Below are 13,275 nucleotides of genomic sequence, written 5' to 3' on the forward strand. Positions count from 1 at the left end.
CTCCTCCTTATGCTTGAATTCTGTCTTAATTATAAATGTGTGTCTGTGTTTGTCTTCCAGCAACTCCTGAGCCTGCAGGAGCAGCTGACAAGTAAGGAGGCTGAGTTGGAGCAGGCAAGAGAGGGGCATCGCAACCTGCAGGGGGAGGTGCTCACCCTTCGAGATAAGGTGTGTAATCCCAGTCATGTTCAAATGGTCCTCCAGATAGTCCAGAAGATTGTGTCTAATAGGAAATAGTTATCAGAGACTCCTGATGAATAGCCAGACTTTAAGATAGTTGAAAGCGGTTTTATATCTTGTTTTGGGGAGTAAACTAGCTGTCATAACTAGGTTTCTGTTCATCAGACTATCCCCTTACCTTGTTTTATTAATGCAAGTGAATTACCTATCTAGTTGTGCTGAATCAGGACCAGGTTAAGAGGAGAAAACTTTATCTTCCCATCCAGGGTTTCTGAGATGTGTTTGTTGGTTGCCTGTCATAGGCGGTAATGTACTACAATCCGATTTACAACGCCATCAGCCATGATGGTTGATGATCCGCTATCATATCCATAAGGACACACCAAGTCCAGAGTCTACCTTCAGGGATCTTTAGTTGTTGCAGTGTGTATTGCAATGTCTGCATTGTTGGCTCAGATTCTTTAAGATTTCCCTGAAAGAACACATCCTTCCCTGCCCAATCAAACAATCAATTCCTTGATGTGTGTCTCTGACTGAATTGCAGTTTGTCTTTACTTTTTGCCTCTTTCACAAGCAAAACACCACAAGCTTACTGCTTAATCAGATTTATGGTGTCAAGAAAATAGTTGCCCGGTTTTCTTTTACTGTCTGAAATGTTTTTTGGAGTACAAAATGATTGGGGGGGGAGTCCCCCATCAGTCTAGGCCTATAGCAGCATAACTAAGGGCTGATCCAAGGTGAGCCTGGGCGGCCCTAACTATAAGCTTTATCAAAAAGGAAAGTTTTAAGCCTACTCTTAAACATGGAGAGGGTGTCTGCACCCCGGACCGAATCTGGAAGATGGTTCCATAGGAGAGGAGTCTGATAGCTGAAGGCTCTGCCTACCATTCTACTTTTAAAGACTGTAGGAACCACCAGTAAGCCTGCATTCTGGGAGTGCAGTGTTCTAGTGGGATAATACGGTATTATCCCATATCTCTTCAAGATATGATGGTGCCTGACCATTAAGGGCTTTGTAAGTTAGGAGAAGGATTTTAAATTCTATTCTAGATTTTACAGGAAGCCAATGTAGCAAAGCTAAAATGGGAGAAATGTGATCTCTTTTTCTAGTTTTAGTCAGTACACGTGCAGCTGCATTCTGGACCAGCTGGAGAGTCTTTAGAGACTTGTTAGGGCAGCCTGATAATAAGGAATTGCAATAATCCAGCCTAGAAGTAACAAATGCGTGAACTAGTTTTTCTGCATCTTTTTGAGACAAGATGTGCCTGATTTTTGCAATATTATGTAAATGAAAAAAGGCAGTCCTTGAAATTTGTTTTATGTGGGAGTTAAAGGACATATCCTGATCAAAGATAACTCCCAGATTCCTTACGGTGGTGTTGGAGGCCAGGGTAATGCCATCCAGAGTAGCTATATAATTAGATAATGTGTTTCTAAGGTGTTTAGGGCCAAGCACAATAACTTCAGTTTTATCTGAATTTAGTAGTAGAAAATTGCAGGTCATCCAGGTCTTTATGTCCTTAAGGCATGCTTGGAGTTTGTTTAACTGATTGGTTTCATCTGGTTTCATTGATAAATATAATTGGGTATCATCTGCATAACAATAAAAAATTTATGGAGTGTTTCCTAATAATATTACCTAAAGGAAGCATATACAAGGTGAATAGAATTGGTCCAAGTACTGAACCTTGTGGAACTCCGTGTCTAACCCTTGCCTTCATGGAGGATTCATCATTAACATGTACAAACGGTCTGATAAATAGGACTTAAACCAGCTTAATGCAGTTCCTTTAATGCCAATTAAAGTACTTAGGGTCAGGTCCAAGTCCTTCTACACAAGTCCAAGTTATTTTTCATGTTTCTTTAGGGCAAGTTTAAATTACATTGATTTAAGATTTCAAGATTTAGTTTATTGTCATTTTTTTGTGTACTTGCATCCACAAAAAATCCCCGAAATGCTGTTCCTCTCAGCCCACAGCAATTCAACAATAAAGAAAAGATAAAGATATATATCTAAAAATCCCTTAAAAACGGATAAAACATGTAAATCCCAAAGAGAAAAATAAAAAAACAAAAGCACAGGCATTAAAGTGCATTTGGAGAGAAAGTGCTTGTCTCAGTTTAGTGTTGACAGCTGATGTTCAAGGGGGGGAACAGTCCGTTGATGATCTTGACTGCTTGAGGGTAAAAGCTATTTAGCATTCTTCTGGATTTGGCACAGATGCTCCTGTACCTCTTACAAGACTGCAGGAGGGAAAACAGACTATGAGAAGGGTGGTGGGGATCCTTTATGATGCTGGAGGCTCTGCGAACACAACGTTGATGGTAAATCTCCAGCAGGAAGGGGAGTGGGGCACCAGCAATCTTGCTAGTTGTCTTAACTGTCCTGTTCAGATGATGTTGTTTGGATGCTTTACAGTTACCAAACCAGGAAGTGAGGCCATAGGTTAGAGTGCTTTCAATGGTGCCTCTGTAGAAAGTGATAAGGGCTGGAATGGGGAGACTTGCCTTTTTAAGTCTCTGGAGGGGATGGAGCTGTTGTGCTTTTTTAACGATGGCCAAGGTGTTACTGGTTGAGGTCAGGTTTTCCACTAGGTGCACCCTAAGAACTTGATGTTACTGACCATATCCACAGCCGCGCGATCAATGGTCTATGATGTTGCCTGCTATCCCTCCTGAAGTCAATCACCATCTCCCTTGTTTTGTTGATGTTGAGGGAGAGACTCATCAGGCCGTTAGCTGTTCTACCTCCATCCTGTATGCAGATTCATCATTATTGCTGACAAAACCCACTACTGTTGTATCATCAGCAAACTTGATGATGTGATTGGTATTGAATCTGGCAGTACAGTCATGTGTTAGAAGGGTGAACAGCAGGCGCTCAGGACGTAGCCCTGGGGTGAACCTGTGCTCACTGAGATGGATTTTGTCCAAGTCTCAGGTCATTCAAGACAAGTCCAAGTCAAGATGTAAATCATTCATGACAAGTCCAAGTCATGTCTCATGTAATTAAGGCCAAGTCCAAGTCATGTCTCAAGTCATTCTACACAGGTGTAAGCCAAATCTTAAGTCACTTTAGTCTTAAGTCATTCCATGTCAAGCCTTAAGTAATTTGAAACAAATCCAAGTCATTTCAGCTACTTTAGGCAAAGTTCATTTAATGAGTCCAATCAAATCTCTTCTCAAGTAATTAGTCTAATGTAAGTAGTCTAATGTTGTTTCTGACAAGTGTAAGTACACATCAAATGTCAAGTCATCCAAAAGAGGCCCAAGTCAAGTACCAAGTCAATCAAGACAAATCTCAAGTCCTTCTGGGCAACTTTGGTCAAGTCATGTGGTCATAAGCAAATTGGAAGTCAAGATGCAAGTCTTTCAGGTATATGCTGACCAAGATTGTGGTGTTTCTCTTAATGCAGTGGCCTGATAATTTTCAAAATGTGCAGCTTTGCAGGGCCTACCTGATGCTGTGATATTTTTATCTTATTGTTCTAGGATTTACCAGGTAACTATTTGACACAAGACAACTAGTCTCAAAGCAGTCAAGTCCGAGTCAAATCTCTCCAAAAGTCTTCCTTTTAGGGAGTTTTCAGACCTGTGCTTTTTAGTCTGGTTGAATCAGACTCTAGTTTGTATTTTCCGATTGGTGCGATTTGTTTGGGCAGGTCTGAGTAATCGTATTCGATTGCAGACCAAAACAACCGTACAGAATCCTTTCAGAGGAAATAGTCTTGGTCCTGTCACAAACGAACTCTGGAGTGGTTTACTTGTGGTGGGAACATGATCCGACCTCGATCCGACCCAACTACTAGACGTACTCTGCAAGAGTAAAAAGGACTCGTGCATGGGTGAATGCATCAGCGTGTAGTCTGTCTGCCAGAAACACTGTCATTAATTTGATTTTTTATCCAGTTTGAAGCCACATTTTTACAACACATTTTTTAGATCTTGGTTGTTTTAACTGTTGTATTAACTGGATGAAGGATTTTAATCATTGGATTGCTGGATTTTAAGATATCAGTGAAGCAATCTACGCAAACATGAGTGGCAGCTCTACTTCCTACCACTCACCAAACAGCATCATAGAAACACTGACTTTTAAAGTGTAACTGTTTTATTCAGCATTTTGAATAGTTTTAATCACTGTGTTCTTTTGCCCTGGAGTGGAGGAGACTTCGACAGAAAATTTGGCTACTGGGATAAACCTCCTCAACCTATGAACACCAAAGAAACAATAACAATAACTATTGCTGACAGGCATCTGAAGCATCACCATGGCGGTGTGTGGACTTTGCCAGCCAGCATAATTACAGCTAAAAGAGGACATCAGACAGTTGAAACAGGACCTGAAGAATTAATCCTGGGCTTTTCGTCCATTACTGCTGCACAGGCCAAATGGTGTGTTTACCGAGTGTTCAGCTGCTGTTGCACACGGCCCCAGTCTGGTCCTCTAGTTGGTCAGGCATGCACATTCAGGCGACAGTTATCGGCTCCTCTGCTGCTGTCTGCTGTTGACTGGACCCAGCCCCCCACGTGGTCAGGCATGAACACACGGTGCGGCGCCCACCGTCAGTGCTTGTTGTTGGCACTTCTTTAGACATGGTGGTGCGGGGGGCCTGGACTTTCTGCTATCCAGGTGCCTGTGTAAAGGACATTACACCAACTGCTCAGCAGCTCATTAAACAGCATAACTCTGCAACTGCAGTCATTATCCAGGCCGGAACCAATGATATAAAAAACCAACAGTCCAAGACTCTCAAAGAGGACTTCATGCTCCTCATGGACAGTTTGCTGGACACCGGGAAGTAGGTAATCATTTCTGGCCTTTTTAAACAGACCTCAGCTTTTTAAATCAGGTGGCTTCCATCCTTCACAGGAAGGCTCACGCTTTTTATCCACAAACATTGAACTGACTCTGCACTCCTGCAAGGCTTCTCATACCCACTGACTATCAGATAACACTCCCTCTAAACCTTCTCCTTTCCTCTCCAATCATGTGATATCAAAAATTCCTGTCCTAATTAGAGATAGAGGTAACGAGGTGCATCCAACTCGGTTTGTACAATTATCAAACCTAATTCCTATTCCTGGCCAACAGACAATCATTTCTCTTGCCTCTGCTGGAGCCACTCCTGATGGGTCAACTGTCAGGATGGCTATGCTCAATGCTCGCTCCATTGCCAACAAGACATTTCTCCTCAAAGACTTATTCATTAGGGAAAATATGGAATTTCCATTCCTCACTGAAACTTGGCAGAAAAATAAGGAATATTTGTTCATCAATGAACTTTGTTCCGCAGACTGTAGGCCCATCAGCACCTCAAGGCTATCAGGCCAAATGCAGGTCTTGCAGTGACTTAGTATGACTAAAGTTGGTCAGTTGAAGCCCATCTATTGTATTTTAATTTACAGACCTCCTGGCCCATCTGGCTTTTTCCTGTCTGATTTTACTGAGTTCTTATCTTCAGTTAATAAGTTAGACAAAATTTAAATTATTAGTGATTTTAACTCTTATGTTGATGATGCTACGTCTAAGGTTGCATCTGAATTTCTTTACTACTGATTCTTTTAACTTAATACAATATATTTCTTGGCCCACACATAAAGCGGGGCAAACTTCAAAAATGTGCGCTTAGAGGATTTCCTTGTCAGCGATCATAGGTGTATACTTTTTGATGTTTATTGTAATTTGGATCCGCTGCCCCATAAACATATGTCTTGTAGGCGCATCATTAACCAGAGCACAGCTGAAAACTTCACAGCTTTGTTTGATCTTGATGTGCTGTAAAGCTGTAATGATGTGGAGACCTTGGTCCAGTTATTTAATGAACACTGCTCTTCTGTATTGGATATAGTGGCTCCTTTTAAATCTAGACAATTCTTTTCTGTAAAATTCTCACCTTGGATTAATGAGTCTATCTGCAATTTTTGGCAGAAATGTAGGAAGACAGAGTGCTTATGGAAAGCCACCAAACTAGAGGTCCATTGGCTGCATCTTAATGAGCTTTTAATCTGTTTGAATGAAATGATGAGGGAAGCTAGGACTGCCTATTCTGCCACCCTCATTTCAACTAACAAAATAAATTCAAAAGTTCTCTTTGAAACACTATCATCTCTCCGAGCGCTCCACAAGTGCCTGTTTTCTCTAACACTCATTGCAATTATCTTTTTTAAATGTTTTGTGGACAAAGTCAGTGATATCAGTGCAAATATTCCTCCATCATCAAATCAACATACCATTGGTGTTTCCTGCTCCACAATCCTGAATTCCTTTTCTCCTGTTTCCTTAGAGGACATCACTAAATTGCAGGGCTGTAGTCTCCCAGTCGACTAGTCGATTAGTTGGTCGATATGCTTTCATCCGACCAAATTCTCATTGGCCCAATAATCTCGGTGTTCCTCTCATAAAAAGAAAAGTGCTACATCAGTAGCCTTCCAGGATTAATCCATTATTTCCTGAAGCGGGAGGAACAGACTCATAGATTACCTGTGAAAATGGGGGTGTATTCAAAACACCCCTGTTGTTTTCACAACTTTGAACTCGCCCAACATAATGGAAACTGCTAATTCTAACTGTACTCAATGTTTACTGAGCGTTTACTGAATCAGTGTTTCTCCTATAATTATAACAACGAGAACCCCTGCCAGGCCCGAAAAATATTTTTTAATGCCAAAAATAACGCCAAATATCCATTCATTCTGAAATCAATAGCATTTGGGAGTCCCTGTGCAGCGCTGTTCCGGTACATGATTCTACCTCTGTGTCGTTGCCTGGGAAACTATTGGTAGCGTAACTCCATTAAGGAATACGTCATTGTGTAGTATGTTTGCGTAGCGAATGGGAAACAGCGAGTGGCAGGAAAGTGACGGTGGATGCGAGCAGAGCAGAGGAAAAGGTTAGCGGTAAGTTGTCAGTCTGGCAGTAAATGTACAGTACAGACTACAGTGTAACAGTTTATAAATGCTAAAAAGTCACACCTGTTGTTTCCCCAAGTGCTGGAAAAGTGAAGGGGGTTAGCTCCAAAGTTAGCAACAATGGGTTAGCCTAACCTGAAGACGCTAAACAGAGAAATACAGAACGGAGAAATGTGCACTATGTCCCATTACATCCAACCTCCCCGCGACTAATCGATTCGTTGAAGATTATGTACAATTTCAGTCGACCAAGATTTTCTTTGGTTGACTACAGCCCTACTATTTATACATTCTTCCCTCATCTTTGTTTGTAAATGTTTTTAATTCAATTGGCTCCATTGTTGTAGCCATGATCAATCTCTCCCTTTCAACTTGCTTTGTTCCTAGCCAATTTAAACATGCTATAGTTCAGCTTTTGCTGAAAAAAATAAATTTAGACCCCACCCTCCCAATGAATTATAGGCCTATAGCTAAGCTGCCTCTAATGTCCAAACAGCTGGAAAAAGTTGTCACCAAGCAGCTTATAACTGTTTTAGAAACACATAACCTGTATGATTCATTTCTATCAGGTTTTCAAAAACTGCATTCAACAGAAACAGCTCTGCTTAAAGTTAGTAGTGATATTATGATGGCTGCAGATGATGGGAAATGCTCATTATTGGTGTTACTTGACCTCAGCTCTGCTTTTGATACTGTCGATCATGGTATTCTTTTAAAGAGGCTAAACCAGTTAGTGGGTATTTCCAGGTCTGCCTTGGATTGGTTCTCATCCTATCTTGCTGATGGGAGTTTTTCAGTCTCTGTGGGTCAGTTCATGTCAGACACAGTGTCTCTGACATGCAGTGTCCCACAGGGTTCCGTCCTGAGTCCTATGTTGTTCTCTTTATATATGTTGCCCCTGGGACAGATTATTAGCAGTTATAGTGGCATCTCTTATCATTTTTATGCCAATAATATTCACTTGTATTGCTCTTTTAAACCTGATGAGAGTCACCAATTGTCCATTTTAAATGATTGTTTGGATGCTGTCAAGATTTGGATGGCTCACAACTGTCTTCAGTTAAAAGCAAATGAGACAGAAGCTCATGAAAATTTTATTCCAAACATCAAGCAGTATATGGGGTAGTTAAGTGTTTGTGTTCAGCATAACCATAACCAGCATCATCTTTGACCAATCCCTGTCCTTAGATAATCATGTCAGCCAGCTTATGCGCTCATGTTTTTTCCAATTGAGGAACATTGCTCCGTTGAGATCTGTGGTAACCAAGGTTGAGATGGAGATGATTATTGATGCTTTTATTTCTTCTCATTTAGATTATTGTAACGCTCTTTTTACCTGTTTAAATCAAACTTCTCTGAACTGTTTCCAAACTGTCCATAATGCAGCTGATTGGCTTCTAACTAGAAATAACAAGAGATCACATATCACACCAATTTTATCCTCTCTGCACTGGCTCCCAATTAAATTTCAAATCTATTTTAAAATACTGGTGCTAACCTATAGAGCCTTGCATGTTCAAACACCCCAGTATATAGCTGACCTCCTCCGCCCTCATATACCCAATTGGGCTCTTAGGTCTGCTGAACAAAAATTACTGGCTGTCCCTCAAACCTGCTATAAAACCCAAGGTGACCGTCCTTTTCAAGTTGTTGCACCCAAGTTATGGAATGCTCTCCCCTTATTGCTGCGATCCCTAGACTCCTGTGACATCTTCATGAAGCAGCTAAAAATATTTTTATTCAGACAGGCTTTTGGTTAGCCTGTCTGAATGTAATATTCAGACAGGCTAACCTCAGGCTACTTCATGCACATTGAGGCACACATCTGCATTTTTTGCAAACCACTTCTCATAATACACCAATGCTAACTTATTCCTTACAGAGGGGGCAAGATTTCCAATGTCCACTGAGGACAAATGTGTTAAGAATTAATTGAAGAAAGGCACTCCACTTGAGCGGTATCAAAAGTAATCCAAGTGACTGTTGTATGCACAATGTGAACAGGAACTGCTCATAGCCAAAGTAGAATCACTTTCTACGGTGGTGATTTGCCACATTGTAAACAAATAAGCTATTGGCTGAAAACAAAGAGGTGAAGATAGTTTTAAGTTCAATATTCAGACATTCCACGATGATCTTCCTCAAAAACTTTGCAGCAGTTTTCACTAGACTTGAGTGCAAGATAAAACCTGAGTGATGTTTTACAGCTGTTATTGAAGCCTGCATTTTTCATGACTTCACAGTAGATGGGAAATTGGCGAGTTGAAGTTTGGAGTTTGTTGAAGTTTTTCAGACCATCTCAAGAGTGCTTTTCAAATTTTTGTAAATAGCTAATTTTTTTCAAGAGACCAATCATTTGGATTTGGTATTACACAACCTCATTAAAATAAAAAAAAAACTTATGGCAGGATGAGCTATTATTTTGTCTGTCAATAGCTTTCTCATATTTTATCACACTTCAGTCAAACTTAACATTCATCTGTGCCTTCTGCCATTATACCCACAACCAGTTTTCAGTTTTTCAGTTTTCTTGTTTTTGTTTTGTATTGTTTTTTATTAAATAAGTAATATGGCATTGCAGTTCTGACACTTTATAGGGTTAATAGTCCCACCCGGACCATTAACAATTACACAGCATTTATCTAGACTCAGTTTAGAGTCACTCTTCTTTTCTTTTCTTTTTTGATGGTAGGTTCAAATATGAAAATTATAGGTGCAATAGATGACAGCAAACAACTATTTGCTATGTAAAGATATAGTGGAGTAATGGCGGCCTGAGCAGTGAATGAAGTCACACTCCCTCTGTTTGTGTTGTTATCTGAGCTTTTCTGTTCTTTGTTTTGGTAGCTGGTCCAGCAACATGTTAGTGCCTGTGACCATGCATGTTAGTGCATATGAGTCCCTCTGCGTCCTCCACGTCCATTTCCAAGATGTCGGCCACATCACAAACTTTCTCAAATTACAGCTAAACAGTACACTAAAATATGTTTCTAAAAGCATTTGAGGTGACAGAATCTTGATCCATATTTGGTCAGCACTGCCAACTTTGACAGTTCAATCAGAGTTTCATGAGCTGTCAGTTCAAGGACAGCTTTGTTTTTTTCCCAACATTATTGAGTAAACAACACGCATATTTGTTTTGGTCTCAGATGTTGGTGCTCATAGTCCATGTGCATGAGACAAAGGCATGCAGTCTTAAAGCCTGATAACAAGGCATGGCGCCAGTGAAACAAAGGGAGTCCAAAATGGACTCTGTCTCCCAACATGCACTGCTCTGTTTGTACCTTGGTGTTAAATCCAGAAACTCTCGTCTCTCATTGGCAGAGACGCTCCAACACCAGAGTATGTCATGGTGACTCAGCCGTGATGTCACTGCCTTTTAAGTACTGGGTGCACCTAAAAATCTCCGCCTGTCCATTGTAACTGAACTAGGGGGAAGCTCTGTCTCTCTGTGAGCCAGTTTGCTAAAGGACGTAACCCCATGCATGTGTACTTTCCCCCACCAACTGAAAGATTCTCCCCTCACTGGACGAGACAAGACTTCTCCCGTGTTCACCCAAACACAATCACCGGATCCGAGAGAGACCACCACCGCTGCTGCAAGCCAGCGCTCTCACTGCCTGCAGAAGGAAGAAACGGATTTCTTCACAAAGAAGCGGATAACTTCTCTGCCTCGCTCTTCTTCAACCAAGTTGACTCCGCTGTTTCTCCGCAATGCCCGCCAAGGATCAGCTGCCGCAAAACCCGCCGACTGAGTGCGAGGACAGCCCCATCAGCATCCGAGCCGAGGAACCGAGCCAGGCCAAAGACGGACTGAAACACACACCCTGCTTGCTTTCTGAAGCAACCAAGTAAGAGGTTTAAGTCTGGGCAGAGTTAGGTTATATTGTGTGGTATTTTCAGCTTCAGTGCTGCTGTTGTTTTTAGCTTTAAGCTTGTTTGTTTTGTTGTGTGAATTGACAGACCCCCGAGTCTATGGAGCTATTTCCCTATCTTTATTCAAGAGTGTGGTATATCATTTTGAGAGCATAATTTATTGATTTCACGTTCAAAGTTTGTAATTTCTCCCTCAAAACCCTGCCCTCGCACTCAAATAGCCTCTGCTTGTGCTTAGATTTGCTCTGTTTCTGCTCAAATTGTGTGCTTGCACTCAAATATAATGTTGCCTACACAGATTTCCTGCGCTCAAGCTTCAGCCCTTCTCCTCGCACTCAGGCTGCTTCTGCGTGCTCGTGAAACTTCTGCGCTCGGATTTCTCCTCTGCTCTTGGATTTTTTGTGCAACAACTCTGTCAAAGTCCCCCAACCAATAGAAGGCCAGGTTTAGTGTCGACCAATGAAATGATCCCTTCCTCCTTGCGAGCTTGTTCGCTTTACTTCTTAGAGCGTCCCGTACGGGCAGGTACTCTTTAACTGGGTTCATCCACTCCCACCCTCCAGGGCTTTATAAAATGTACTTCCCTTGCTTTATTTATGACTTTTGGAATAAAAGGACGATTCATTTATGCACCAGCACCCGTGATTTTTACTATAGTAGCTGCATACAGTATTATTGTAGCCGCATGGCACAGTGCCTGCCTGTTGGTGTGCTGGAGGAGAAAACAATGTCACCTTCATCACAGTCCGGATGGAGGAGCTGCTAACCAGCCTGAGAAAACTACAACTGTGGGTCCTTGTAACACTTATCACTTCAATTTTTCATATAAAAAATGAAGTTCAAGCGACCATCTCGCCTTCTCACACGGGCGTAACCATTGAAACGTTTATGATGAAGGTGACATTGTGAGAAGGTAAGTTGCTTTGTCGATCGGAAATCAGACAACATGCGTTACAAACTGCCGTCTGTATGCCCACTCTCTGTGGACAAAGCAACTGCTTTGCTCTCCCCCCACGGTCGCTTTCCCTCCTCTCTCTTCCCTCTCGTTACTAACCCACACACATACACACACGCGCATCTTCTTACACATCTGACGGTCAGATAATGTAGGACATAGCACCACTCTGCCCCTCTTTATCTGCCATCAGACACATGTGTTTTACATGGAATTGGGTGAGTGCAGAGACACCGACCTCGAGGCAGCACCACCTTGCTATTGTTCTAGCCAAGACACCGTGGTCACTTCCACCATTTGGTTCTCGCGTGACGTGACCTCCTCCTATAGTGTCGCCATCTTGCGTGCACACACACACACATACACGCTCCCGCTTGTATGTTTTCACTGTACATAGCTGTATGTTTGCTTAGGTAGACTTAGATTTTAGATAGTGATTCATTGCTCAAAGCATTGGCTAACTTTGTTAATTTTGCTATTGTTTAATAAAGACTGTTACATCTTTAATGAGAAGTCTTTTGTCATTATTGTGTTTTATATATTGTGAAAAGTGGCTGATTGAGAGAGTCAGAGCTCAAATTTATATCTTCTTTGTTCACCTGTGAATGTTGATATCCCCCAGATGTTAGCATTCTAGGTGAACTCTTTTATGAGACTTACCTTATGTAGACCTTATTTTTTGGTTATTGGTCCCGGTTTCCGGGTGGTACCCTGTAATGATTAAGTCATATTCAGAATTTCATTCATTTTTATAATTAATCATTATCTCTGATAATGATTAACTCTGATAATGATTAATTATTGCTAATAACCAGCCATGGTCCTCACAAATTTGATAGTTGGTGTCCCCATGTGAGGCTCTCTAATGGTGTCCTGTATTATTAATTCATATTAATAATTTCTAGCTTTTATGAATTATTACTAATAACCAAACGCACTCCTACCAGATCCAAAATGAGTTTTTACCCTATTTTGATTGGAATCAGTTCAACTCCGTCAATTGTGTCATTTCCGGTTGCAGACTGTTTACTGATAGCGTTTTTACTGCTCTCAACTCAGTTACTTTTGCTATATTCTTCATTACTGTGGATAATTCCCACCAGTTTAAATGCACCCACTGTGCATTTAAACTTTCACTAGTTCTGCTCAAGCACTCTTAGCTCTCTCCTTCCTTTAGAGACTTTTCTTGCTAATCCCACAGTTGTTGGTTACTTTAGCTCAGCAGTTAGCTTAGCAGCTAACTTAGCTAAGCAGTTAGCAATGGCTTCTCTCTCTCCCTCTCTTCCTCTCTGCTCTCTCTTGCTCAGTCTGTCATATGTTTAGCTATTCCTCTGCCTCCTTTAGTGATAATG

The 13,275-nt window shown here is 41.3% G+C and overlaps 1 protein-coding gene across 1 annotated transcript in view; it reads left to right on the plus strand.

Moving 5' to 3' along the window:
• The window catches only part of enox1 (ecto-NOX disulfide-thiol exchanger 1), a 101,940-nt gene that overhangs the window by 56,945 nt on the left and 31,720 nt on the right, over window positions 1–13,275 (plus strand). The window contains exon 10 of the mRNA XM_042425444.1: window positions 61–168. Coding sequence (XP_042281378.1) covers window positions 61–168 — 108 coding nt within the window. The remainder of the gene's footprint in view (window positions 1–60; window positions 169–13,275) is intronic.

The sequence above is a fragment of the Thunnus maccoyii genome, chromosome 11 (genome assembly GCF_910596095.1).
Source record: "Thunnus maccoyii chromosome 11, fThuMac1.1, whole genome shotgun sequence".
Lineage (NCBI taxonomy): Eukaryota > Metazoa > Chordata > Actinopteri > Scombriformes > Scombridae > Thunnus > Thunnus maccoyii.